This window comes from Anolis carolinensis, unplaced genomic scaffold (assembly GCF_035594765.1).
Source record: "Anolis carolinensis isolate JA03-04 unplaced genomic scaffold, rAnoCar3.1.pri scaffold_17, whole genome shotgun sequence".
Lineage (NCBI taxonomy): Eukaryota > Metazoa > Chordata > Lepidosauria > Squamata > Dactyloidae > Anolis > Anolis carolinensis.
In genome coordinates this window covers 1,599,650-1,625,572 of record NW_026943827.1, presented here as the reverse complement: position 1 = coordinate 1,625,572, position 25,923 = coordinate 1,599,650, and the positions used below count along the sequence as shown (strand labels likewise).

The window sequence follows — 25,923 nt, the reverse complement described above, 5'->3', positions numbered from 1 at the left end:
GTAAAATAATGATGTAAGGCTATGGAAGGGAAGGGGGCTTTGCTGGGACCTCATGCCGTGGCCGTCCATCACGACGGAAGGAAGGAATTCTCATGTATTGTAACTGTTAAATTATTCTATAATATACTGTGGTATTATAACTATTTATCATTATAATATGATGATTATATTATAGTATTATTATATATTATTATCTTATTATTATACTGTTATATTATTATATTCTAATCAAATAATTTTATAATATAATATAATATATGGTAACAGTATAATAATAACAACTCGGCGTTGCCCAGGTTATTTGACCAAGTCAGTGTTTTTATTACTGTCCAAAACACAAGGAATGGGATGAACTACAACTCCCATCATGCCCGGTTCTCCCCCAGAAACTCCGTCAGGACTTCAAGGGTGTGACGTTGGGCAACTGCTCAGGAGTCAATCAGGAGGGGGAGCGGCAGGCAGCCAATGGGGTTCCTCCGGTGGGCGGGGCGTCCCGGGCTCAGCCAATGGGAGGGGGCGGGGGCGGGCTCCGGGGAAGGAGGAGGACGAGGAGGGGGAAGATGGCGGCGCCTGGCCTGGCCTGAGGCCTGGTCTGTGTCTGTGAGGCGGGAAGGAAGAGGACGGAGAGAGAGAGAGAGAGAGAGAGAGAGGTCTGTGGGGAGAGGGAGGGAGGGAGGGGGGCTCGCCGGGGTGCCCGGGGGGGAGGCGGAGGGGCCCGGATGGCGGAGGGAGTGTGGGCCAGGCCCGTCCTCGGCGGGCGGAGGGAGGCCTACAACTCCCCGGATGCCCTCCTCCCCAGACGGGTCTCCACAGGACGCCTCCCGGGCCGGAAGGTCTGCTCCAGTGGTTTCCCTCCCTCCGCCTGCCTGCCTGTCTGTCTGTCTGTCCCGTTGTGTTTCTAGGATCCACCTGCTCTGTTGTTTCCGCCATGTTATTTATTTTGATTATTCCATTTATATCCCGCCCTTCTCACCCCGAAGAGGACGCAGAGTGGCTTACGTGAGTGGCATTATTCCGTGCCTGAACAACAACAACAATTAAAAGCCTTTAAACAACAATTTAAAACAACATTAAAACAACCTATGTAAACATGAGACGACTCTTGTGCATAGATTTGATGCCAGATAATCCTATCCATCAATCCAAAGCCAGTTCCAACTATATTGCACAGATCATGATGACGGGCCAAATGCTTGATCCCAAAGCCATGGTTTCTCTTGTTTGCGAAATGACAGGACGGGCGGAAGGGGCCGATCTGATCCTCCCAGGGAAGGAGTTCCACACTGAGGGGCCCCCACCGAGAAGGCCCCGTCTCTCCTCCTCACCAGTCGTGCCTGCAATGCATGAAAGTCCTCTGGAGCTTTCCAAGATGGATATTGTCCTCCATAAATGATATAGAATATCCAATACATTAAAATAGAAAACGTGGTTCTAGGGTTGGGTTGATATGGATATTGTCCATAAATGATAGAACAGGGGTCCCCAAACTAAGGCCCGGGGCCGGATGCGGCCCTCCAAGGTCATTTGCCTGGCCCCCGCCCTCATTTATAATAGAATATTTTTATATCATTTTAAATAACATAATATATTGTATATACATATAATATTGATAATAATATTATCATTTCATACAATATAATACTAATAATACCATATAATAATATTAATTATATGTTATATATTACATATAATATTACAGTATAGTGGTTTAGTTCAGTATAGTAATATATAATGCTAATATTGTCCTATGCTAATAATATAATATATTGTATGTACATACAGTTGCTCTGGAGTGAGAAGGTGAGAAGGGCAGGATAGAAATGTAATAAATAATGTAGTAAATGAATAAATAAATTATTTTAGACTTAGGCTCGCCCAAAGTCTGAAATGACTTGAAGTCACACAACAACAACAATCCTAATTAACTTGACTATCTCATTGGCCAGAAGCAGGCCCACATTTCCCATTGAAATCCTGATAGGTTTATGTTGTTTACTATTGTTTTCATTTTTAAATATTGTATTGTTCTTTTGTTGTTGTTGTTTTGCACTACAAATAAGACTTTGTTTGTATTTTTTTTCCGGCCCCTCCACAGTCTGAAGGATTGTGGACCGGCCCTCGGCTTAAAAAGTTTGAGGACCCCTGATATAGAATATCCAATACATTAAAATAGAAAACGTGGCTTCTGTGGCTTGGGTTGATACTGACAATTTTGCTTACAGTTTGAAAGAAATTAAAGTTGAGAGTGACAGCACTTATAAACCTTAACATTTATTTCACACGCATTTGAAATAAAATACTGTAGACTCAAAACAGTCAATTTTTCTGAGAAAAGGCAAATTGCTAGTCAGTCCCAAATTTCTATGATGTTTACTATAGCAGCCTAAGTCCAAATGGGAAACCTTGTCAAACCGGCCAATAAATGTGCATTCTGGGTCCAAATGCAAAGACCTGAGGTGTTTGTTCAAGGAGTACCTGAAACTGATGAATCAGATCCAATGGGCTTCATTTCAGTCCCATTAGATAACACACAAAGTTGTGAACTCTGTGATCAAGGATGTGGAGGATTTATATAGAATAAATAGACAGAGAAACACTTCACATTGTTTTACAGATGAGTACAAATTCCTATGGACAGGAATATTATAAGCTAGAAATTTCAGCAATGTTAATACGTTGTCAGCCGCTTTGGGTCCCCTGAGGGAGAAGAGAGGGATGTAAATAGAGATTTATTGTTGTTGTTGTTATTAAACCAGGCCTGCCTGCACAGCTGGCCATGTTGGGTCTGTGTGCCAAGTCTGGTCCAGATCTGGCCTCACCTGGGTTCCCTCCTTTCTGGCTGCAGGTGAACTGCAACTCCCAGAACCAAGGCCCGTTCCCAGGCCCATTCCCTGCAGGATCTTCAGTGGGTCAAGGGGCTTCTTTGTGGCAAGTGGAGTGGGTGGGGCCACAGTGTCCGTGAAGGTCCTGCCAGTCCCGTCTTCCGTGGCCAGTGTGGTCCAGATCCAGGGTTGTTGGGTCGGCCGTTCTCTCTGGATGCAGGTCAAGTACAACTTCTCTAAGTCATGATGTAAATCTTCCCCAAACATCTTGGGAATTGAAAACATGGTTGTTCCAGAGCGCTTTGAAATGAACAGGCCCAATAGAGCTGTCATGAGAAGACTTCTTTCTGTTTTGAAAGCATATGGCACTTGATCACTGTCACTCATTTCCATGATACACCACTGTCCCCACTGGGTTGTTTTAATTACTCTGATTTTATCTGCTTGGATTTTAATGTATTTGCCCATTATTTTATTTTGTTGGAATGTTTTAAATTTATGTCAAATAGGTTGTTGTTGTTGTTTCGGGCTTGTCCCTGTTGTGAGCCGCCCCGAGTCCCTTCGGGGAGATGGGGCGGGATATAAAAATAAAGTTGGAGTGCCTCCTTACCCCTTGGAGTGAGTGAGTGCCTCTGGAGTGGCTGTGAGAAGGCCCTCCCTTGTGCACGTGGTGGGGCTCAGGCCGCATTGGAGTCCGTGGCCGGTGGTTTGCTCTCCTCCACATTCGCATGTCGTGGACTCCACTATGAGGCCCCATTTCTGAAGGTTGGCTCTGCGTCTCGTGGTGCCAGAGCGCAGTCTGTTCAGCGCCTTCTGAGTCTCTCCGTCTTGTGTGTGCCCAGGGGGAGTCTCCCATTCGGTATCAACCATGGCTTGAGGTTCCGGGTTTTAGCCTGCCACTTTTGGACTCTTGCTTGCTGAGGTGTTCCTGCGAGTATCTCTGTAGATCTTAGGAAGCTATTTCTTCATTTAAGGCCTTGGCGTACTGACTGATATCTGAACAGAGGATGGGCCAGAGATGTCACTGCCTTGGTCCTTTCATTATTGGCTGCTACTTCCCAGCAGATGTCAGGTGGTGCAATACCGGATGAACAGTATATTTTCTCCAGCGATGTGAGGCGTAGACACCCTGTGATCATGCGGCATGTTTCATTAAGAGCCACATCCCCTCTGTTAACGTGGTGAGATGCATTCCACGCTGGGCATGCGCACTCAGCCGCAGAGGAGCCAAGCGCAAGGGCAGATGTCTTCACTGTGCCTGGTTGTGATCCCCAGGGTGTGCCAGTCCTCTTTCGTAGGATGTTATTTGTTGCTTGACAGCCAAGCAGTGCTTCTTGTGGGTCAGAGCGCGGTCCAGGTGACTCCCAGATATGTTGTTGTGCGGCAATGCTCCAGTGGGATTCCTTCCCGGGTCATCCTCTGCGCCTGACTTGCAGCATGCAACCAACTCTTTTCGATGGGAATCAGAGGATCCCACAGAAGGGCCACCCTGCCCGGCCCCCTCCTTTCTTTCTTCCAGGCAGGCAGGCAGGCAGGAGAAGCACCACGAAAGCAGCCCCAACAGATGGCCACCCAGCCACTGCTTAAGAACCTCCAAAGAAGGAGCCTCCCACCACTGAGCAGCCCTTCCTGAGGTTCAGGTGGATCTCCTTCCCTGTCCTTGGAACCCACGGCTCCGCTGAGGCCTCGTCTCCAGGGCAGCAGAAAGGAAGCCCCCTCCCTCTTCCTCGGGCCTCCTTCCCCATGTTCACACATGGCTCCTCTCCAGCCCCCTCCTCTCGGTCTTCTTTTCTGGGGACTCAACAGACCCCGCTTCTCTTTCGGCCAGTGGTTCTCAACCTTCCTGATGCCACGACCCCTTAATACAGTAGTTCCTCATGTTGTGGTGACCCCAACCATAACATTATTTTCGTTGCTCCTTCATAACTATGATTTCTCTACTGTTGTGAATCGTAATGTAAATATCTGATATGCAGGATGTATTCTCATTCACTGGACCAAATATGGCACAAATACCATATTTGAATACTGGTGGGGTTGCGGGTGTGGGATTGATTTTGTCATTTGGGAGTCGTGGTTGCTGGGATTTATAGTTCACCTACAATCAAAGAGCATTCTGAACTCCACCAACTATGGAGTTGGACCAGAACTCCCATGACCAACAGGAAATGCTGGAAGGGTTTGGTGGGCCTTGACCTTGCGTTTGGGAGTTGTAGTTCACCTGCATCCAGAGAACATTGTCGATTCCAAATAATGATGAACTGGGCACCCTGGAAGTGTCTCCTGATGTGAGGAAATGGGCCGCCTGCCTGCAAGGAGGGTGTCCAGGGGACGTTGCCCAGATGTTGGGTGTTGAGTGAGGAAGGTCCCCAGGAATTGGGGGTGGAGCTGGATCGGACATATCTATATATATAAAAGGATAAAGTTGTGGGCACCGTGACTATAACAACACAACTATACGCCCCAGAACCACCAAACTTGACAACACGATGGAAAAGCCTTGCCTCCAGGTTCATACAACAAAAAAACACAACAGGAACCTAAAAAGGGGTTAAAAAACCCAAAAAAAGGCAACAAACCATCTGCGCCTGCGCCAAAAGCGAACCTGCGCGCGGACAGAACAACCCCCACCCCACCTCTCAACGGCCGCACCTGCCCCCGACGCTGCTGCCGCCATCTTGCCGAACAGCCCCGAGCCACCACGTGCCAGGAGTAGGAAAAAGGCAGCCCCCACGGCTGGCCGCTCTGCCTAGGGAGCCTGGGAATTCCATTTAGGCCTAAAGGGGCGGGTCTACTCACAGCAAGTCGAGCCGGTGGTGAAGTCCTGGACCTCGACGCCAGGGTACCCCTCGCACTGCCGGCAGCAACAGGCCTGCAGGGCGCTGTGCCAGCCCAACATGGGATCAAGCCTCCCAGTTGCCTCTCCTGGCTCACCCCTCACCACCCTGGGGGAGGGGGAAGCCGACTGGAGACCAAACTGGATAGTCAAACTCTGGGCCTCCTGGCCCTCTGGATGCGAGGGGGGGGCGGCCGCGGGGCTCCTCGGTCACTTCTTCCCGCACCGCCGCCATCACCCGTCCTCCAAACCCCGAGAAGGAGCACGCCCCACACCACCCGGAGATTAAGAGCCCACAGGCACACCGGCGAGTCGCTATTCCCGCAATCGCCACACTACTCCACAAACCCAAGTGGCCTCCCAAGTGACCTGGGGGGGGGGGGAGTGAAAAAGGGCCAGGTGGCCGCCTGAGGCCTCAGAAAACACTGTGCTGAAAAGAGCGGCAGCTCGCACCCCTCTTCCTGCGCCGCCCCTCACCACCCTGGGGAGAGGGGGAGTCGGATGGAGACCAAACTGCCCACCCAAACTGTGGGCCTCCTGGCCCTTTTGATGGGAGGGGACAAAAAGGACACACACCGCCTCGCTCACACTTCCCAACACAGCATTAGCCCAGCCAGGAATCACCCAGGCTTCAAACCTACAAGGCAGGAAACAATCAGGGTCAGCTAATACCTCCCAACAAAGGATTCCACCAGGCAGGAATCAGCCAGGGCTTGAAGCTACAAGGCAGGAAACAATCAGGGCCAGCTAATACCTCCCAACAAAGGATTCCACCAGGCAGGAATCCGCCATGGTTTGAAGCTACAAGGCAGGAAACAATCAGGGCCAGCTAATACCTCCCAACAAAGGATTCCACCAGGCAGGAATCCGCCATGGTTTGAAGCTACAAGGCAGGAAACAATCAGGACCAGCTAATACCTCCCAACAAAGGATTCCACCAGGCAGGAATCAGCCAGGGCTTGAAGCTACAAGGCAGGAAACAATCAGGGTCAGCTAATGCCTCCCAACAAAGGATTCCACCAGGCAGGAATCAGCCAGGGCTTGAAGCTACAAGGCAGGAAACAATCAGGGCCAGCTAATACCTCCCAACAAAGGATTCCACCAGGCAGGAATCAGCCAGGGCTTGAAGCTACAAGGCAGGAAACAATCAGGGCCAGCTAATACCTCCCAACAAAGGATTCCACCAGGCAGGAATCAGCCATGGTTTGAAGCTACAAATAGGAAACAATCAGGGCCAGCTAATACCTCCCAACAAAGGATTCCACCAGGCAGGAATCAGCCAGGGCTTGAAGCTACAAGGCAGGAAACAATCAGGGCCAGCTAATACCTCCCAACAAAGGATTCCACCAGGCAGGAATCAGCCAGGGCTTGAAGCTACAAGGCAGGAAACAATCAGGGTCAGCTAATGCCTCCCAACAAAGGATTCCACCAGGCAGGAATCAGCCAGGGCTTGAAGCTACAAGGCAGGAAACAATCAGGGCCAGCTAATACCTCCCAACAAAGGATTCCACCAGGCAGGAATCAGCCAGGGCTTGAAGCTACAAGGCAGGAAACAATCAGGGCCAGCTAATACCTCCCAACAAAGGATTCCACCAGGCAGGAATCAGCCATGGTTTGAAGCTACAAATAGGAAACAATCAGGGCCAGCTAATACCTCCCAACAAAGGATTCCACCAGGCAGGAATCAGCCAGGGCTTGAAGCTACAAGGCAGGAAACAATCAGGGCCAGCTAATACCTCCCAACAAAGGATTCCACCAGGCAGGAATCAGCCAGGGCTTGAAGCTACAAGGCAGGAAACAATCAGGGCCAGCTAATACCTCCCAACAAAGGATTCCACCAGGCAGGAATCAGCCATGGTTTGAAGCTACAAATAGGAAACAATCAGGGCCAGCTAATACCTCCCAACAAAGGATTCCACCAGGCAGGAATCAGCCAGGGCTTGAAGCTACAAGGCAGGAAACAATCAGGGCCAGCTAATACCTCCCAACAAAGGATTCCACCAGGCAGGAATCAGCCAGGGCTTGAAGCTACAAGGCAGGAAACAATCAGGGCCAGCTAATACCTCCTAACAAAGGATTCCACCAGGCAGGAATCAGCCATGGTTTGAAGCTACAAGGCAGGAAACAATCAGAGCCAGCTAATACCTCCCAACAAAGGATTCCACCAGGCAGGAATCAGCCAGGGTTTGAACCTACAAGGCAGGATACAATTAGGGCCAGCTAACACCTCCCAAAAAATGATTACCCCACTCAGGAAGCAGACCGCCTTTCAGATTACAAGGCATTAAAATCTAATCAAGGTGACTAATAACAGCATTCATACCTGCTGCAACAAGACTACTCATTGTATTCCAGCTCATCAAACAAGGATTCCCATATAAAGAAAACGGCCAGGCTTTCAGCCTGCACGGCTATTCAGTGCTATTCCACCTGGCGAACAAAAGATTACGAAAAGCCACAGCAACGCGTGGCCGGGCAAAGCTAGTAATATTATAATAATGACATTCAATAATAATAATAATAATAATAATAATAATGTTATAATATGGTATTATATAATGTAATAATAAGAGATATTGGGTTGTGTCTGTGTTTATCATCTTATTTAAACCCCAGTCTCTCATTTCCATTCTCTCTCTTTTTAAAAAACTCTTACGTCTTATTTGTTTTAAAATATTTACTGCGGAATTTTCTAACATTAATACTGGTGTTAAAGGAGATAATAATAATCCCTGGCCTCAGTTTTATTTTGCATTCTTTTCAAATTTCCAAAAGGTTTTTAATAACTAACGGGCTGGTTACAGGGACCATCCCGCGAAAACAGCTCCACTGGCTTCCAACAAGTTTCCACGCCCAATTCAAGGTGCAGGTGGTTACCTAGAAAGCCCTATACACTTGGGGTCCAACCTCTTCAGGACCGCATCTCCTTATATGAATGGTCGCAAAGTTTAAGATCTGCCAGGGAGGCCCTCTTCTCGGTCTGCTACTGTCTCAAGTAGGGTTGGTGGGGACGAGAGCGAGAGAGAGACTGCGATGGGGGGGTCCTTCTCGGTGGTGGCCCCGTGGCTTTGGAATGCCCTCCTGAAGGAGATCAGGTTCCCCCTTCTCTTCAAGCTTTCTGGGCACAACTGAAAACACGGTTTTTTGAACAAGCCTTTGGACCAGGATGAGCACCTTCCTCACTCAACCTGAGGCCTTAGGGATGGATTCTGTTAGTACTTTATGGACTGAGACAGTTCACAGCCTGTTGTACCCACAGCTTTGCTGCAGTGTTGAATTTTAATCGGTAGGGTTGTATGTTATTCAATGGAATTATTGTTTTGTGTAATTATTGATTGTTATTGCTTTATTTGTTATGTATTTTGCTGCGTCTTGTGTGTTCTGCACAATTGTGTGCTTTTGTGAGCCACTCCGAGTCCCTTTGGGGAGATGGTGGTGTTATGAATAACTTCTCAATAATTTTAAAGCATCGGTTCTTTTTATTGCAATTTCAGTGTGAGAGGTATCAGAACGTTTACACAAACAACAAAGAGTGACATTAGACATACAGATTTTATGTAACCACATTGGCTTGATAAACAACCTACAACAGACAAAGCGGGGGGGGGGGGGTTACATTTTCACTCAGCATTCACACACATCTCCATGTATTCATCCTCGTGCATCCATCCAGATATTACCATATCCTTTCTCCCTCCTTGGAGAAGCACCTGCTTAGGCCAGGCCCTGCTTCCTCTGCAGCATAATTCAAAAACGTCAAAATGCATCCTTTTTTCCTACGAACAATGCCAAGGATAAGATAGAACGGACTCCCTGCAACCCGTAGCATGACTCCAAAATGCACTCCTTCCTCTTCCCTTGAGAAAAGGAGGCCCAGTGACAAGACCGCTTCCATGCAAATCTGCCACTTTCCCATGCATCATCTCCACTGAGCATGGTGGACAAACAGCATCTCTGTTTGTCACAATTTCTGGATCATCATAAATAATAATAATAATAATAATAATAATAATAATAATAATAATAATAATAATGTTAATTTTATTTCTAGACCGCCCTCTCTCCCCAGAGGGACTCAGGGCGGTTAACATACATATAGACGGCAAACATTCAGTGCCCCAACTACATCACTAATATCAAAAGTATAAAATGACAATAACATACTCATTATAATAAAAAATTCCACATTAGAAAAAAACAATAAAATTTAAACAAGACACTTAGTAAAAACATAGACACTTATATAACAATATTTTTCTGATGTTGTCCCAAAGTTGTAAATGAATGATAGACGTCTTCTATCCCGGAACATCCTGGCTCCATCTCCGTTTCCTGGACCAGATGTTGACTCTTCCTGATTAGTGTTGGCCTTGTGTTGACTTCCTTCTCAACAGTTGTAAACATTTCCTTAACTTAAAAAACCATTGTCTCTGCCCCAAAGTTCATCAAATCAGCAAATATTGACAGATGTAAACAGATGTAAACATTTCTCTTCTCACTGTCGCAGTTCTTAACCGAGTTTACCAGACAGGTCAACTATTTCAGTTATCATTAGCTGGTTTTAATTACTATTCAGCAAGCAGGTAGTTAGTCATTGTAGGCCTTAATATTTTAGAATGGTGTCTCCAAAATTATTAGCTCTCATTCATTCATCTCTTCCATTGATACCATATATTCATATTTCATTTTATCTTATTACAGTGGCGGGGTACAAATAAATAATAATAACAGTAGTAAAACTTTATTTATATACCACCCTATCTCCAACAATGAAACCAGACAACAACAAAACATAATACGATAATGAGCATAAGTGCGCTAAACATACAAATCAATCAATTAACCACAGGCTTAGGAACCAATGACAAAATACTCCATCGGCGGGACAGGATACAGGGATCAAGGGTTCCACGTTGGGGTGGCCAACTAGCAGGTGCCAGGCGGGTCAAGGGCAACAGTATGGCATGGCAAATAAAGTTTAGATAGAAAGTTTATATTTATGTAAATGGGTTACTCTGTTCATTATACCAATTCTTTTTAGACTTTCCTTTATTTTCTATCAAAATACACTCTGGTTTCCATCCTAATTTCTTATCCTCTTCTTCTAGCCCAGTGGTTCTCAACCTGGGGTCCCTCCCCAGATGTTTTTGGCCTTCCAGTCCCAGAAATCCTAACAGCTGGTAAACTGAACTGGCTGGGATTTCTGGGAGTTGTAGGCCAAACACACCTGGGGAGGGACCCCAGGTTGAGAACCACTCTTCTGGCCCAGTTTTCCTTGCTTCGCTAATCCTTCGACTATGTACCTTGTTTGGTTGGCATGATCATATAATTTAATATTTGGGAGACCTAACCCGCCTTCTTTTTGTGGTTTATACCATTTAGTTTTACAGTAGAGTCTCACTTATCCAACATTCTGGATTATCCAACGCATTTTTGTAGTCAATGTTTTCAATACATCATGATATTTTGGTGCTAAATTCGTAAATACAGTAATTCCTACATAGCATTACTGTGTATTGAACTACTTTTTCTGTCAATTTTGTTGTATAACATGATGTTTCGGTGCTTAGTTTGTAAAATCATAACCTAATTTGATGTTTAATAGACTTTTCCTTAATGCCTCCTTATTATCCAACATATTCGCTTATCCAACATTCTGCCAGCCTGTTTATGTTGGATAAGTGAGACTCTACTGTATTTATTCTGACTCTTTATTTCCATTACAGTCCATGTTTAATATAATTTGCCATTTTTTAAAATTTTTGGTCCAAATTATTATAAGGTAACATCTGTATCTATATCTATTCTATATCTAATTTAATCTAAATCTATCTAATCTATCTAAATCTAATCTAAATCCATAATAAAAGCGAAAACCCGTATGTGTGTGTGTGTGGCCCGGATGCCTGCTCACACAGACAGCCTCCAGCCCCCACAAACAGGTTGTACTTCCCATGGTTAAAAATCTAGCAAGTCACTCTTTTCCACTGACATTTTGGTTACAGCGAGCCCCATGAACATGCAGCCCAGCCCCTGCCAATGTCCTCCCCAAACACTACAGCCCACCACCCCAAGGAATGCTTTAGTTTGGTGACCATTTCATCCTAGATTTTGCTTTTTCTTCCACCACAGGCAGGCATCCCAGGGTTCTCCATTGCTGTGGAATTTGCATGACCCCTCCTACTGCCCTTCCCTTTCAAATCTGTCTGCATAACAAACACAGCAGAACTGAGCAGAAATAAACTTACTGGAGGAGTTTGGGGATTGACTGCACATGGTGGAAGTTGTAGTTCGTCTTGCATCAAGTCAGAGCACTGCTGTGACTCCTACTGGGGAATGTAGAGGAGTTGTAGTTCACCTACATCTAGAACGCTATGAACCCAAATAATGATGGGCCTGGACCTAACCTGCCATGCATACCTGATGTGCCCACATTTGGTGGGTTTTGAGGGGAATTGGCCCAGGCATTTGGGAGTAGTAGGTACTGGGATTTATAGTTCACCTGCAATCAAACCCCACCAATGATGGTCCAGGACCACACCTGACACACAGAGCCATCATAACTAATAGAACATATTGGACTAGTTGGGGGGAAAAGGAACTTATAGTTCACCTGAATCCAGAGAAAAAGTGACCCCCCACTGACAATGGACGAGGACCACACTTTGCACAGAGAAGCCTCATGACCAACTGAACATACTACAAGGGTTTGTGGGAATGGGCCTTGATTTTGGGAGTTGTAGTTTACCTGTATCCAAAGACCGCAGAAGCCAGCCAAAGACCAGAACCCATCCTTCACCTGCTGAAAAGCCTTTCCCCACAACAGAGGGCAGGAAATAGAGGCGGAAATGGACAGGGGTGGAAAGGGCTGGGCAGGAAGGAGGGTTTCCCGACTGATCTGTGCCTGTGAATTTGCATGCCGTCCTGTGGCTCAACCAAGGGAGTGAACAGCCCAACGGGGACTTAGTCCAGGCGAGACCAGTTCTGTGGACATCTCAGCATGCCTAAATGGGGTGTTGAATTTGCCAGGCAGGAAGGCAACGTCTTTGGGAATTTGGGGATCCATTGAGAGATGTAGGAAATGTGGTGGCAGCAGGGGTCTAATTTGGGATGCACAGGAGACGGACGTGGGATCCCTTTACCAAAAACAAGTCATGCCAGACTAATCTGATCTCTTTTTTCGATAGAGTTACGAGTTGGGTCGATACAGGGAATGCTGTGGATGTAGCGTACCTGGATTTCAGTAAGACCTTCGACAAAGTCCCCCATGACCTTCTGGCAAACAAACTAGTAAAATGTGGGCTAGACAAAACTACGGTTAGGTGGATCTGTAATTGGCTAAGCGAACGAACCCAAAGGGTGCTCACCAATGCGTCGTCTTCATCATGGAAAGAAGTGACAAGTGGAGTGCCGCAGGGCTCCGTCCTGGGCCCGGTTCTGTTCAACATCTTTATTAACGACTTAGACGAAGGGTTAGAAGGCACGATCATCAAGTTTGCAGACGACACCAAACTGGGAGGGATAGCTAACACTCCAGAAGACAGGAGCAGAATTCAAAACGATCTTGACAGACTAGAGAGATGGGCCAAAACTAACAAAATGAAGTTCAACAGGGACAAATGCAAGATACTTCATTTCGGCAGAAAAAATGGAAATCAAAGATACAGAATGGGGGACGCCTGGCTTGACAGCAGTGTGTGCGAAAAAGACCTTGGAGTCCTCGTGGACAACAAGTTAAACATGAGCCAACAATGTGATGCGGCTGCTAAAAAAGCCAATGGGATTCTGGCCTGCATCAATAGGGGAATAGCGTCTAGATCCAGGGAAGTCCTGCTCCCCCTTATTCTATTCTGCCTTGGTCAGACCACACCTGGAATACTGTGTCCAATTTTGGGCACCACAGTTGAAGGGAGATGTTGACAAGCTGGAAAGCGTCCAGAGGAGGGCGACTAAAATGATTAAGGGTCTGGAGAACAAGCCCTATGAGGAGCGGCTTAAAGAGCTGGGCATGTTTAGCCTGCAGAAGAGAAGGCTGAGAGGAGACATGATAGCCATGTACAAATACGTGAAGGGAAGTCAAAGGGAGGAGGGAGCAAGATTGTTCTCTGCTCCCCTGCAGACTAGGACGCAAGGGAACAATGGCTTCAAACGACAGGAAAGGAGATTCCACCTGAACATCAGGAAGAACTTCCTCACTGTGAGAGCTGTTCGACAGTGGAACTCTCTCCCCGGGGCCGTGGTGGAGGCTCCTTCTTTGGAGGCTTTTAAGCAGAGGCTGGATGGCCATCTGTCGGGGGTGCTTTGAATGCGATTTCCTGCTTCTTAGCAGGGGGTTGGACTGGATGGCCCATGTGGTCTCTTCCAACTCTACTATTCTATGATTCTATGATTCTATGATTGTGGCCTGAAAGGGAATCTAGACATTCATGAAATCATCAATAAAGGGATCATTGTGCCTCTTAATATTTAACTTATGCTGGTAATTCATGGAAACCCTTTATTCAGAGTGAATGGTGCCCCGTCTATGGCCTGTCTGACTGTCTGCCTTGTGTTTCTTTAGCCGTGTTTAGGTCAAGCCAACAAAATCAATGTGGCTCTTCAGTATTGTACGGAGGTCCCTTTTTCTTCCATCCATCCCTCTTTCCTTCCATCAATTACTCATTTTCTTCCTCCCTTCTTTTCTTCTCTCCTTCTGAATCCATCCCTTATTGTCCATCAATCTGTGATAACCTTTGCCTTGTTTCCGTGTGTCCTTAAGACCCTTCATTTCTCCATTTCTTGGTAGTTCCATTTTCAACATAAGCCATGAATGGAAAAGAGGATCATTTTGGAAATAAAGGAAGTTTCCAGGTTCATGTTTAACCTTTTGCTTCTTCTTTCTTGATCAGGGAAATGAAGACCCTATGAAGTCACCACAGACATGAAAAGAAAATATCAATATCTAGTGGAGATTGAGGAATTTGGAAACCAAAGGGCAATAATGAAAGAAATCCTGTGGGAAGAAGAAATCCTCTCTAGGTGCCAATCTTGTGGAACTCAATTTTGATTAAAAAGAAAAAGGTAACACTCACGTGTCTGTATCAAAGTCAATCATACACATAACTGTCAACATGGAGGAGAAACCCTTTACATGTCTTGAGTGTGGAAAGAGCTTCAGTTGGAGGAGCAATCTGCTACGGCATGAAAGGACTCACACTGGGGAGAAACCCTTTGAATGCCTGGAGTGTGGACAGAGCTTCACTCATCGTTCAGGCCTACGTCAACATCAAAGAACTCACACTGGGGAGAAACCCTATAAATGCTTGGAGTGTGGACAGAGCTTCACTGATCGTTCAGGCCTACGTAGACATCAAAGGACTCACACTGGGGAGAAACTCTATACATGTCTTGAGTGTGGACAGAGCTTCACTCATAGTTCAAGCCTACGTTCACATCAAAGGACTCACACTGGGGAGAAACCCTATAACTGCCTGGAGTGTGGACAGAGCTTCACTCATAATTCAGGCCTACATTCACATCAAAGGACTCACACTGGGGAGAAACCCTATAAATGTCTGGAGTGTGGACAGAGCTTCACTCGTAGTTCAGTTCTGCGTTCACATGAAAGGACTCACACTGGAGAGAAACCCTATGAGTGCCTGGAGTGTGGACAGAGCTTCAGTGATTGTTCAACTCTACGTAAACATCAAAGGATTCACACTGGGGAAAAACCCTATAAATGCGTGGAGTGTGGACAGAGCTTTACTCGGAAGGGACACTTACATTCACATCAAAGGACTCACACTGGGGAGAAACCCTATGACTGCCTGGAGTGTGGACAGAGCTTCGCTCAGAGTTCAACTTTACATATGCATCAAAGGACTCACACTGGGGAGAAACCCTATAAATGCCTGGAGTGTGGACAGAGCTTCACTCAGAGTTCAGGCCTACGTTCACATCAAAGGACTCACACTGGGGAGAAACCCTATAAATGCCTGCAGTGTGGACAGACCTTCACTCATAATTCAGGCCTACGTTCACATCAAAGGACTCACACTGGGGAGAAACCCTATAAATGCCTGGAGTGTGGACAGACCTTCATTCATAATTCAGGCCTACGTTCACATCAAAGGACTCACACTGGGGAGAAACCCTATAACTGCCTGGAGTGTGGACAGAGCTTCACTCATAATTCAGGCCTACGTTCACATCAAAGGACTCACACTGGGGAGAAACCCTATAAATGCCTGGAGTGTGGACAGAGCTTCACTCGTAATTCAGGTCTACGTTCACATCAAAGGACTCACACTGGGGAGAAACCCTATAAATGCCTGGAGTGTGGACAGAGCTTCACTCAGAGTTCAGGCCTACGTATACATCAAAGGACTCACACTGGGGAGAAACCCTATAAATGCCTGGAGTGTGGACAGACCTTCACTCATAATTCAGGCCTACGTTCACATCAAAGGACTCACACTGGGGAGAAACCCTATAACTGCCTGGAGTGTGGACAGAGCTTCACTCATAATTCAGACCTACGTTCACATCAAAGGACTCACACTGGGGAGAAACCCTATAAATGCCTGGAGTGTGGACAGAGCTTCATTCGTAATTCAGGTCTACGTTCACATCATAGGACTCACACTGGGGAGAAACCCTATGAGTGCCTGGAGTGTGGACAGAGCTTCAGTGATTGTTCAACTCTACGTAAACATCAAAGGACTCACACTGGGGAAAAACCCTATAAATGCGTGGAGTGTGGACAGAGCTTTACTTGGAAGGGACACTTACATTCACATCAAAGGACTCACACTGGGGAGAAACCCTATGACTGCCTGGAGTGTGGACAGAGCTTCGCTCAGAATTCAACTTTACATATACATCAAAGGACTCACACTGGGGAGAAACCCTATAAATGCCTGGAGTGTGGGCAGAGCTTCACTCAGAGTTCAGGCCTACGTAGACATCAAAGGACTCACACTGGGGAGAAACCCTATAAATGCCTGGAGTGTGGACAGAGCTTCAATAAGAGGGAAATTCTACGTATACATCAAAGAACTCACACTGGGGAGAAACCATATACATGCCTTTAGTGTGGACAGATTTTCACTCAGGAACCACGTCTACATACACATCAAAGGATGCACACTGGGAGAAACCTTATACATGCCTGGAGTGTGGAAAAACCTTCACTTACAATGTAAATCTACATTCACATCACAGGACTTTTCATGACAACAATAGGGGCATATGTCAAGTGTCAGATTTATGAATGAGAATAAGTGGTACCAAAGGCAGAAGTGTGCTTGTATAGGATTGTCTACATGGAGTAGAATCATACGGTATAAAAAACAATGAATAGAGAGTGTGAAGTTTATAGAAATAGATCCATTCTTGTCTATTTTTTGTTTGTTGGTGTAGTTTGTGTCTTTGTGGGTACAGTAGAGTCTCACTTATCCAAGCTAAACGGGCCGGCAGAAGCGTGGATAAGCGAATATCTTGGATAATAAGGAGGGATTAAGGAAAAGCCTATTAAACATCAAATTAGGTTATGATTTTACACATTAAGCACCAAAACATCATGTTATAAAACAAATTTGACAGAAAAAGCAGTTCAATACGCAGTAATGTTATGTTGTAATTACTGTATTTACGAATTTAGCACCAAAATATCATGATGTATTGAAAACATTGAATACAAAAATGGCTTGGATAATCCAGAAACTTGGATAAGCGAGGCTTGGATAAGTGAGACTCTACTGTATGTGTTTTGTTGATACTTGTTTCTAATTTAGCTTTGTACTTTGTTGTAGTAGCTAGTTAGTTAGCCACATAAGTTTAGCATCATATATTATGTAATTTCTCCTTTATGCAATATTATTGTTTTTACTTAAAAATTATTTTCTAAAAAGGTGGCTAATTTAGATAGGTTAAAAATTCTGAGACTGGAGTGGCAGATAGAAGTGATTTTAGACCCATGTGGAGTTTATTGCCCAATTTATTTTGCCTTTAAGGTTGGCCGCATAGCTCTGGAGTTGATTGTTATCCTGTCAGCGATGCAGAAAGGAGACATCCCCAGAACTTCTGCCTGCCAGCCGGGATTATATAAATCCTCCTCTGCCTATCTCACATGAATTATCCCGTTCTCAATTTGTGCTGGCTTATCGATAAATTGAGTGGCAACCCTTCAGTTGAGCTCGGCAGCGCAGCTACTCGGCTTTATTTACACAAGCATATATCCCAGGGTTGTTCACACAGCTGACTATGGTAGTGAAATACAGTAACACCCCAAATCCACAAACGGGGTTTATTGGGCCTACTATAAAGGCACCAAAATATACCCTGCAAGATTTCAAAGTTCCGTTGGCTTTTCTATTAGGCAAAGACATTAGAAGTCATACAGCAAAAGGAGAAGAATAAGGCCATTGTGAGTGTGACAGGCCCACAGTTTGTCAAGGTGTTGGCTTTGTTAATGTCAGGCAAGGTATTATTTTTCCTCATTTGGGCTCAGTGAGACAGTCATAAGATCCGGGCAATAAAAAGGGAGCTTGAGAGCCATGCTGCTTCTGCCCTGGATGAGGTAGTCGAGAATAGCTTGCTCTCAACCACTAAACATCCGAGCCTTTCAAGCGTTATTCGTAGATTTGTTAATGCTAATTAATTAGGGAGATAAGTTTCCCCTGGCCTGCTTCTAAAGCTGAGAGAGTGTGACTGGGACAAGGTCAGGTCAGAGATTCTGTAGCTGAGCAGGGATTTAAACGCTGGTCTCCAGAGTCAATAGTCCAAGTGCTGCATCATGCTGGTGTGAAGACTGTAATGGCCACGAGAGAGAAGGGTCTTACAGTTGGATGGACTCGGTCAAAGGCGCTTTGGCCGCTGCCTTGGCTTTGCAAAGCCTGAGCAGGACGGGAGGATACAGTGGCCTGGAGGCCGCTCCGTCATGAGATCACCACAAGTTCATCTGATGGCTGTCAGTGAAGCATCAACTATGGCGTTGGATAATCATCAGCATAGAACAAAGACGAGGAACTCCCCTCCGGAAACTTACTGGTACATTGGTAAGCATTTAAAGTGGATAAAAACTTATTTGATAATAAGTTTTGATATTATTGATATACCGTAACTTGAAACTGTTTTGGACTCTGGAGATGACCATGTTATTGCTAAGTTGTATAAACTTTTGTTGAAACATGAAATGGAGGAGGCGAAAGATTGTGTGGTAAAGTGGGCACAACATTTTGGTAAACGAATACAAAGGGAACAACGGGAAAGGGTTTGGACAAAGAGTGTGGAATTTACAATTGAGTAAAAATACTTTTTATAACATGATGTATAGATGATACCTGACACCAGAAAGGATGGCGAAGATCTGTAACAACAGTTCTAGATTGTTGGAAAAGTGGGGGAAAGGTGGGCACTTTTTATCATGTGTCGTGGTCAGGTAAAAAGGCCCAGAAATACTGGGCACAAATACATATGGTTTTAGAAGAAATGGTTAAAGTCAAATTTGAAATGAAACCTGAACTCTTATCTGCTTGGGATGTGAGATGAACAACTTAATAGGAAATGTGGGAGGAGATTGCTATAGGTGAGAACGGCAGCAAGAATGACCTCCACTTAAAGATGGAAAGACTGTCAGAAAATGATTGGCTGACGAAAATGTGATTCTGTCAGAAAATGATTGGCTTATGAAAATGTGATTCTGTCAGAAAATGATTGGCTGACGAAAACAAGTGAGTTTGTGGGAATGAAGAGGTTTACTACGTTGACTGAGGAGAAATCTCTCACTTAAGAAAGACCGGGGCCCATTGATTGTGTTCCTCCAACAACGATGGGGCCAAATCTCCATCACTGTCTGTTTGTTTGGGACTAGAAGTGTGTTACTATGTGAGAAAGGACGTTCCAAGGGTTGCTTTTCACTAAACGGGTGTAGAAAACAGAGAGAAGATAACAACCAGAGAGAGAATGCCAGGTCATTACATTAGATAACGTAGATTGTTTGTAGTTATTGGGGTTTTTTATATATAGGATAAAGTAGTATTATTCTAGAAACAGTATTTTTAATCTCTTGTTGTTGATGTTGTTTTGTTTTTGTATATCTAAATAAAGAAATGAATCAAACCAACAGTGTGTTCCTGCATGGTTGGGCAAGACGCCTTTTTGGGGTCCCTTTCGGATTCTGGGACTCCATTAGGATCTCATGTTTCCCGGCTTCATCCTCACATGAGCCCAGGGGGCATTTTCCACGTCACATTCGGGGCCTTTGGCTTCCTCTGGAGAGGACAATCGGAAGCCATTGGCATCACAAAAGCCTTGCTCCTGGTGCAGATGGAAGCTGCTCATTCATGGCTCCTCCTTGAGGCCTCGTTCTGAGGAGGAGGCATTGCGGGGGCCATCTTGGAGAAGGGGGTCAGGATTCCTCATGGCCCCTTCCCCTCCCTTCGGGAACCACCAAAGCTTCTCCCAAAACAAAGGCCTTCCTCTTGAAGACGCAATGGGACTCCTCTCCAGGAGGCAGACCGAAGTGGCTCCTGTCTCGGGAAACAGATCCTGGGAAGCCAGCTAGCTGTCCAGAGCATCTTGAGATCTCCAGATGAAGTTCTCCAGGATTGTTTGGGGCGGAGGGTGGACAACAGGGACACTGCTCTGGGCGCCTCTCCTTGAAACCCAAGATGTCTTGTCTGCCTGCTTCATTGGCTTCGTGTCTCAACGGACTCCACTGATTCCACTACACAGTGAGTACAACTATACTTTCACGATGGACTCCTGATGCAGAGTGATGCCCTGTGTACTCAACACAGAGAAGCTACACCATACCTGTAACCCAACTTCAATCAGAAATGTGCCTGATTGGTGATTAATACAAGATGTTTGTGAGTAGACAAGATGTGTTATTTTTCAAAGAAGACTTTGTTTTTGATCTCTGAGTGCCTATTTTAACTAAGAGGTTTCAAGAGAGTGTCTTACCGTTTGGGCAACTGCAATTTCAAGAGCAAAACAACCATCCTCTACTACCAACCAAATATATGTTTGTACTGGCATGTCTTTATCCTCGGCAGTTTAAAGACATGGTTCTTCAGTCCAGCAGCTGAGTTCCCTGTGTGCCATTACATGAATGCTAGTGAATATCACTTGTTCAAGGGGTTGACTTCTAAGTAGAAATAAATACAACAACAACAACGATGATGATGATAATACTGTTTCCTGTTTGGGACTCTGACCACTTCCCAGACGAGGCCTTGCTTCCAGAAGGAAGAGCCTTCTTCCGCGTTGAAGAGCGTCCCTCCAACAGAGGCCTCAAAGGCTGCCGTGACCCCAGACACCGCGCTGGCTGAGACAGAGTCCCCTTTGTCCCTACAGAGCAAAGCCAAAGGGGTCAGCAGGCCCCCAAATGCCATGTCATTGAGACTGAACCCTGCAGGACCCCACAAAGCAATGGCTGCGGGGCCGAGAAGGTGTCCCCCAACAACACCTCCAGGAAGGACTGCTAAGCGGTGCCCCCAAGCCCCATTCCCACGAGGCATCCCAGAAGGAGACCGTGGTCTACAATATTGAAGGCCCCTGAGAGGTCCAAGAGAACCAAGAGGGACACCCTCCCCCCGTCTAGGTCCCTCTGCTCCTCCCCTCCTCCCCGCACGAGGAGCAAAGAAGACTCACCGGGATGTGGACCAAACCGGGTGACACAGCGACAGGCAGCCAAAGCAACGGGCAAGGAGCAAGAACCACGAGAGAGAGACAGTGACTGCCTTCTTTCCTGCTGTGAACAGCAAAGTGAGCTTCCAAAGGGAACGGCCTTCAGTGGGAGATGCTGCAGCGCATCACAAAGGTCTCCATGGTGCCCCCTGCAGGCACGGAACAGGAAGGGAGGGAGGGAGGGAGGGAGAGCTCCTTTGATGGGCAGGACCATAGGAGGAGCAGGATGGGAAAGCCATCTTCATAATATATAATAATCATAATAATATAATATCATAAAAAGAATACAATTATATATAATAAAATATTATAATAAATATATCATAATTGTAATTTGACTTTTGTGTGAAGCCCAAAGGAGTGGATTAACAACAAATCGGATAAGATAATTATAATATTGTATTATATTATAATATTATAATTATCTTATCCGATTTGACATTGAAAATATCACAACATAGTAATAATCATACAATAGTATAGTAATTGTAATTTATTATGATATAATGTAATAATATATTATAAAATCTTCTATATATAAAAGGCTTTTGGCGTCATGGCGACGCACAAAGCAACAAAACCCCAAAACCCCCAAACTTGAAAATTCACCGCACAAACCATCATCCCCGCCTCCAGTATGATACCACACCATTATATTACAAACACAATCACACGGCCGACAAACCGCAACAGGCAAACTGCGCCTGCGCCAACACAGAACCCGCCGCCAGTCCCCTTACCCGGAAGGCAAAGGCAACCCCAGAAAAAACAAGGAGGGGGAGAGAGGCCGACCCTCCCCAAGCCGCCTGGCTGCCCCACCTCTTCCCCACCGCGGCCGACTCCTCCAAGACCTCACCTTCCCCTCAGGAGGAGGAAAGAGCGCCGCCGCTTCCACTGCAGGGAAACCTGGTCTTCTTCCTACCCGCCACCCCCCTCCTCTTCCTCCTCCTCCTCTCTGAGGCACCACCAGGCCTCCTTAGGCCTCCGGAAGGCCTCCACCGAGAAATAAGGAAGGGCAAGCCGCACCCCACCTCACAGCCTGCACCTCGACTCCAAACTCCGTAACCCCCCTTCTCTTTCGAAACAAGACCACAACTCTCAATTTCTTCCTTCCCACTCCTCTTCCTCCTCCTCCTCCGCTCATCAAATCAAGGCCCATCCTACACGCTCCACCACCCAACTCCTCCCACTCTTCTTCCTCTATTTCTCTAAACAAAACCCACCCAAGACAACCCACGACCACCCATTTCCTCCCACCCACCCCTCCCCTTCCTCCTCCATTCCTACACACAAGCTCCACCCACTACAACCCAGACCCCCATCTCTACCCTTTCAAAGCAAGACCACCACCATCCACTTCCTCCCTCCCACCCTCTCCTTCCTCCTCCATTCATACAAACAACACCCACCCACTCCAACCCACAACCACCCATATCCACAATGTCACATTTCACCTGGATTATCTTCATTTAGAATCAACTTCTACCCTCCATCTACACTGACACACCAACCCAAACAAAACCATATCCCGTTTCAAAGCCATGGGCCAGGCAAACTAACTCTAACAACACACCACATTCAAAAACACACCTACAGCATCTCTTATACAACTCTAATATACCAATAATAACGTCATCTCTACCCATTCACAACACCTACAACATCTCTTATACACCATTCATACTTACCTCCAACAGACAAAAAACCCCAATAATCACAAATATTGTATATTCACCACCTTTAGGACATAATATCCCCTAATAACGCAGCGTCTTCAACCGCTAACCTACTCAACTTCTCCAACGAAACGTCGCAGGTTCGAATTCGGAAAACAGAGTCAACCCCCACTATTACCCCACCTTCTCCCAACCCAACAGTTCCAAAACATCCAGATATCACTACATCAATACCTATTCCTCCGACGCAAAACTAATGGCGCTCCATACACTCATACAAGCAATGCCACCTCTTCGACTTACAAAGTCAGTGTTTCAATGGTCCAAAATGCATAAGATTGTGGGTGAACTACAACTCCCATCCTGCCAGGTTCACCCCCAGAATCTCCATCAGTGGTGGAAGAGTGTGATGTTGGGCAAGCGTGCTCAGGAGGCGTCACGGGTGGGGCTGGGCGCGCTCTCTGGTTGGAGGGTGAACTACAACTCCCAGGAAGGAAGGCAGGCAAGCAGGCCAGTTTCCTGACCCCCGCCCTCTCCCCTCCTGGACCCCGCCCCCTCGGCCTCTCCGGCCTGCCAAGCGGGGCCACTTCCCTCCCTCTTTGGCTTCACGGCGCTATCTCGGCCCACACAAGCCCCTCCTTGCCGCCCGTCAATCAAACCGTGGTCTATGGTATGGAAGGCCGACAAGAGGCCCAGGAGAACCACCGGGGACACCCTCCCCCCGTCCAGTTCCCTGCTTAGATCGTCTGCTGAGGAGACAAAGACTGATTCAGTTCCATGTCCCGTCCTAAAGCCAGACTTAAACCGGTCTAGACACTCAATGTCTTCCAAGAACAATGGGAGTTGTGAGGCCACCACACGTTCCATGACTTTGCCCAAAAAGGGGAGATTGGAAACTGGCCGGAAGTTGACCCATTGAGTGGGGTCCAGGGAGGGTTTGTCAACAGTGGTTTCATTACAGCTTTGTTTAATCCGGCTGGACTCTTGCCTTCTTGTAAGGAGGCCTTAACCACCACCACACAGAGTCCCCTTTGTCTCCACAAAGCAAAGCCAAAGGGGTCATCAGGCCGGAAAAAAGCCATGTCATCGAGACTGAATCCTCAGGACTCCACGACGCCATGGTTGCGGGGCCGAGAAGGTGTCCCCCAACAACACCCCCAGGAAGGGCCGGAGCCACTGCTAAACGGTGCCCCCAAGTCCCATTCCCACGAGGCATCCCAGAAGGAGACCGTGGTCTAAGGTATGGAAGGCCCCTGAGAGGTCCAAGAGAGCCAAGAGGGACACCCTCCCCCGGTCTAGGTCCCTCTGCTCCTCCCCTCCTCCCCACACGAGGAGCGAAGAAGACTCACCGGGATGTGGACCAAACCAGGTGACACAGGTACAGGCTGAAAAGGCAACGGACAAGGAGCAAGAACCACGAGAGAGAGAAAGAGAGAGAGAGAGCGACTGCCTTCCTTCCTTCCTGCTGTGAACGGGAAAGTGAGCTTCCCAAGGGAACGGCCTTCAGAGGGAGATGCTGCAGCACATCACAAGGGTCTCCATGGCGCCCCCTGCAGGCACGGAACAGCCATCCAGGGAGGGAGGGAGGGGGGAGGGTTCCGTTGATGGGCAGGACCAGAGGAGGGGCAGGACGGGAAAGCCATCGTCAGAACAATGTAATGATAATAATAACATATCTTTAAAAGAATACAATCATATATAATAAACTTATTATAATTATTATTATATCATAATTATAACTGGAATTTGGTCAAAACACAGGACCGTATATTTTGGAAAAGGGTAGATTTGCTTGAAGCCCAAAGGAGTGGACCGACGACAAATCGGATAGGATAATTATGATATTGTATTATATTGTAATATTATAATGATCTTATCCTATCCGATCTGACATCAATATTATCATAATATAGCAATAATCATGCAATAGTATAATAATAGTAATATATTATAATGCCCTAAGAGCCCCGGTGGTGAAGTGTGTTAAAGCGCTGAGCTGCTGAACTTGCAGACCGAAAGGTCGCAGGTTCAAATCCGGGGAGTGGAGTGAGCACCCACTGTCAGCTCCAGCTTCTGCCAATCTAGCAGTTCGAAAACATGCCAATGTGAGTAGATCAATAGGTACCACTTCAGGTAACGGCCCTCCATGCAGTCATGCCAGTGGCCACATGACCTGGGAGGTGTCTACGGACAACGCCGGCTCTTTGGCTTAGAAATGGAGATGAGCCCCAACCCCCAGAATCAGACATAATAGTCCTGTTATAAAATTGAAATATATTATATTGTGAAATGAGGTAAATCTGTGGAAGGGAAGCGGGTGGTTGCCAAGCAGCTCCAGGAGTTTCTCGATGACACTGATTTTCTGGACTGCTCGCAGTCTGGCTTCAGGCCTGGGCACAGTACCGAGACGGCTTTGGTCGCCTTGGTGGATGACCTCCGCAGAGAGCTGGACAGGGGGAGTGTGACCCTGCTGGTTCTCTTGGACATCTCAGCGGCTTTCGATACCATCGACCATGGTATCCTTCTGGGGAGGCTCTCTGGGATGGGGCTTGGTGGCACTGTGCTGCAGTGGCTCCGGTCCTTCCTGGGGGGTCGTTCCCAGATGGTGAAGTTGGGGGACTCCTGCTCGGACCCCTGGCCATTGACCTGTGGGGTCCCGCAGGGGTCTATTCTATCCCCCATGCTATTCAACATCTACATGAAACCGCTGGGAGAGGTCATCCGGAGTTTTGGAGGGCGTTGCCATCTCTACGCAGATGACACGCAAATCCACTACTCGTTTCCATCTGACTCCAAGGAAGCCCCTCGGATGCTGAACCAGTGCCTGGCCGCTGTGGCGGACTGGATGAGGAGGAACAAGCTGAGGATCAATCCTGACAAGACAGAGGCCCTCCTGGTCAGTCGCACGTCGGATCGG

The 25,923-nt window shown here is 46.7% G+C and overlaps 5 protein-coding genes across 6 annotated transcripts in view; 2 read left to right on the top strand and 3 right to left on the bottom strand.

The window, feature by feature from the left end:
- The window catches only part of LOC134294598 (zinc finger and SCAN domain-containing protein 2-like), a 239,348-nt gene that overhangs the window by 47,806 nt on the left and 165,619 nt on the right, over positions 1–25,923 (bottom strand). The window lies entirely within an intron of this gene.
- LOC134294572 (zinc finger protein 658B-like) overlaps positions 1–25,923 on the top strand; it is a 139,790-nt gene that overhangs the window by 10,592 nt on the left and 103,275 nt on the right. The window lies entirely within an intron of this gene.
- The window catches only part of LOC134294595 (zinc finger protein 84-like), a 141,539-nt gene that overhangs the window by 18,775 nt on the left and 96,841 nt on the right, over positions 1–25,923 (bottom strand). The window lies entirely within an intron of this gene.
- The window catches only part of LOC134294568 (zinc finger protein 850-like), a 256,756-nt gene that overhangs the window by 209,952 nt on the left and 20,881 nt on the right, over positions 1–25,923 (bottom strand). The gene's annotated exons all lie outside the window — the stretch shown is intronic.
- On the top strand, positions 533–19,758 carry LOC134294567 (zinc finger protein 850-like). The gene is made up of 2 exons (XM_062966106.1): positions 533–650; positions 14,547–19,758. Exon 2 carries the CDS (start codon positions 14,769–14,771, stop codon positions 16,728–16,730), a length of 1,962 nt encoding a protein of 653 aa, XP_062822176.1. The 5' UTR covers positions 533–650; positions 14,547–14,768; the 3' UTR covers positions 16,731–19,758.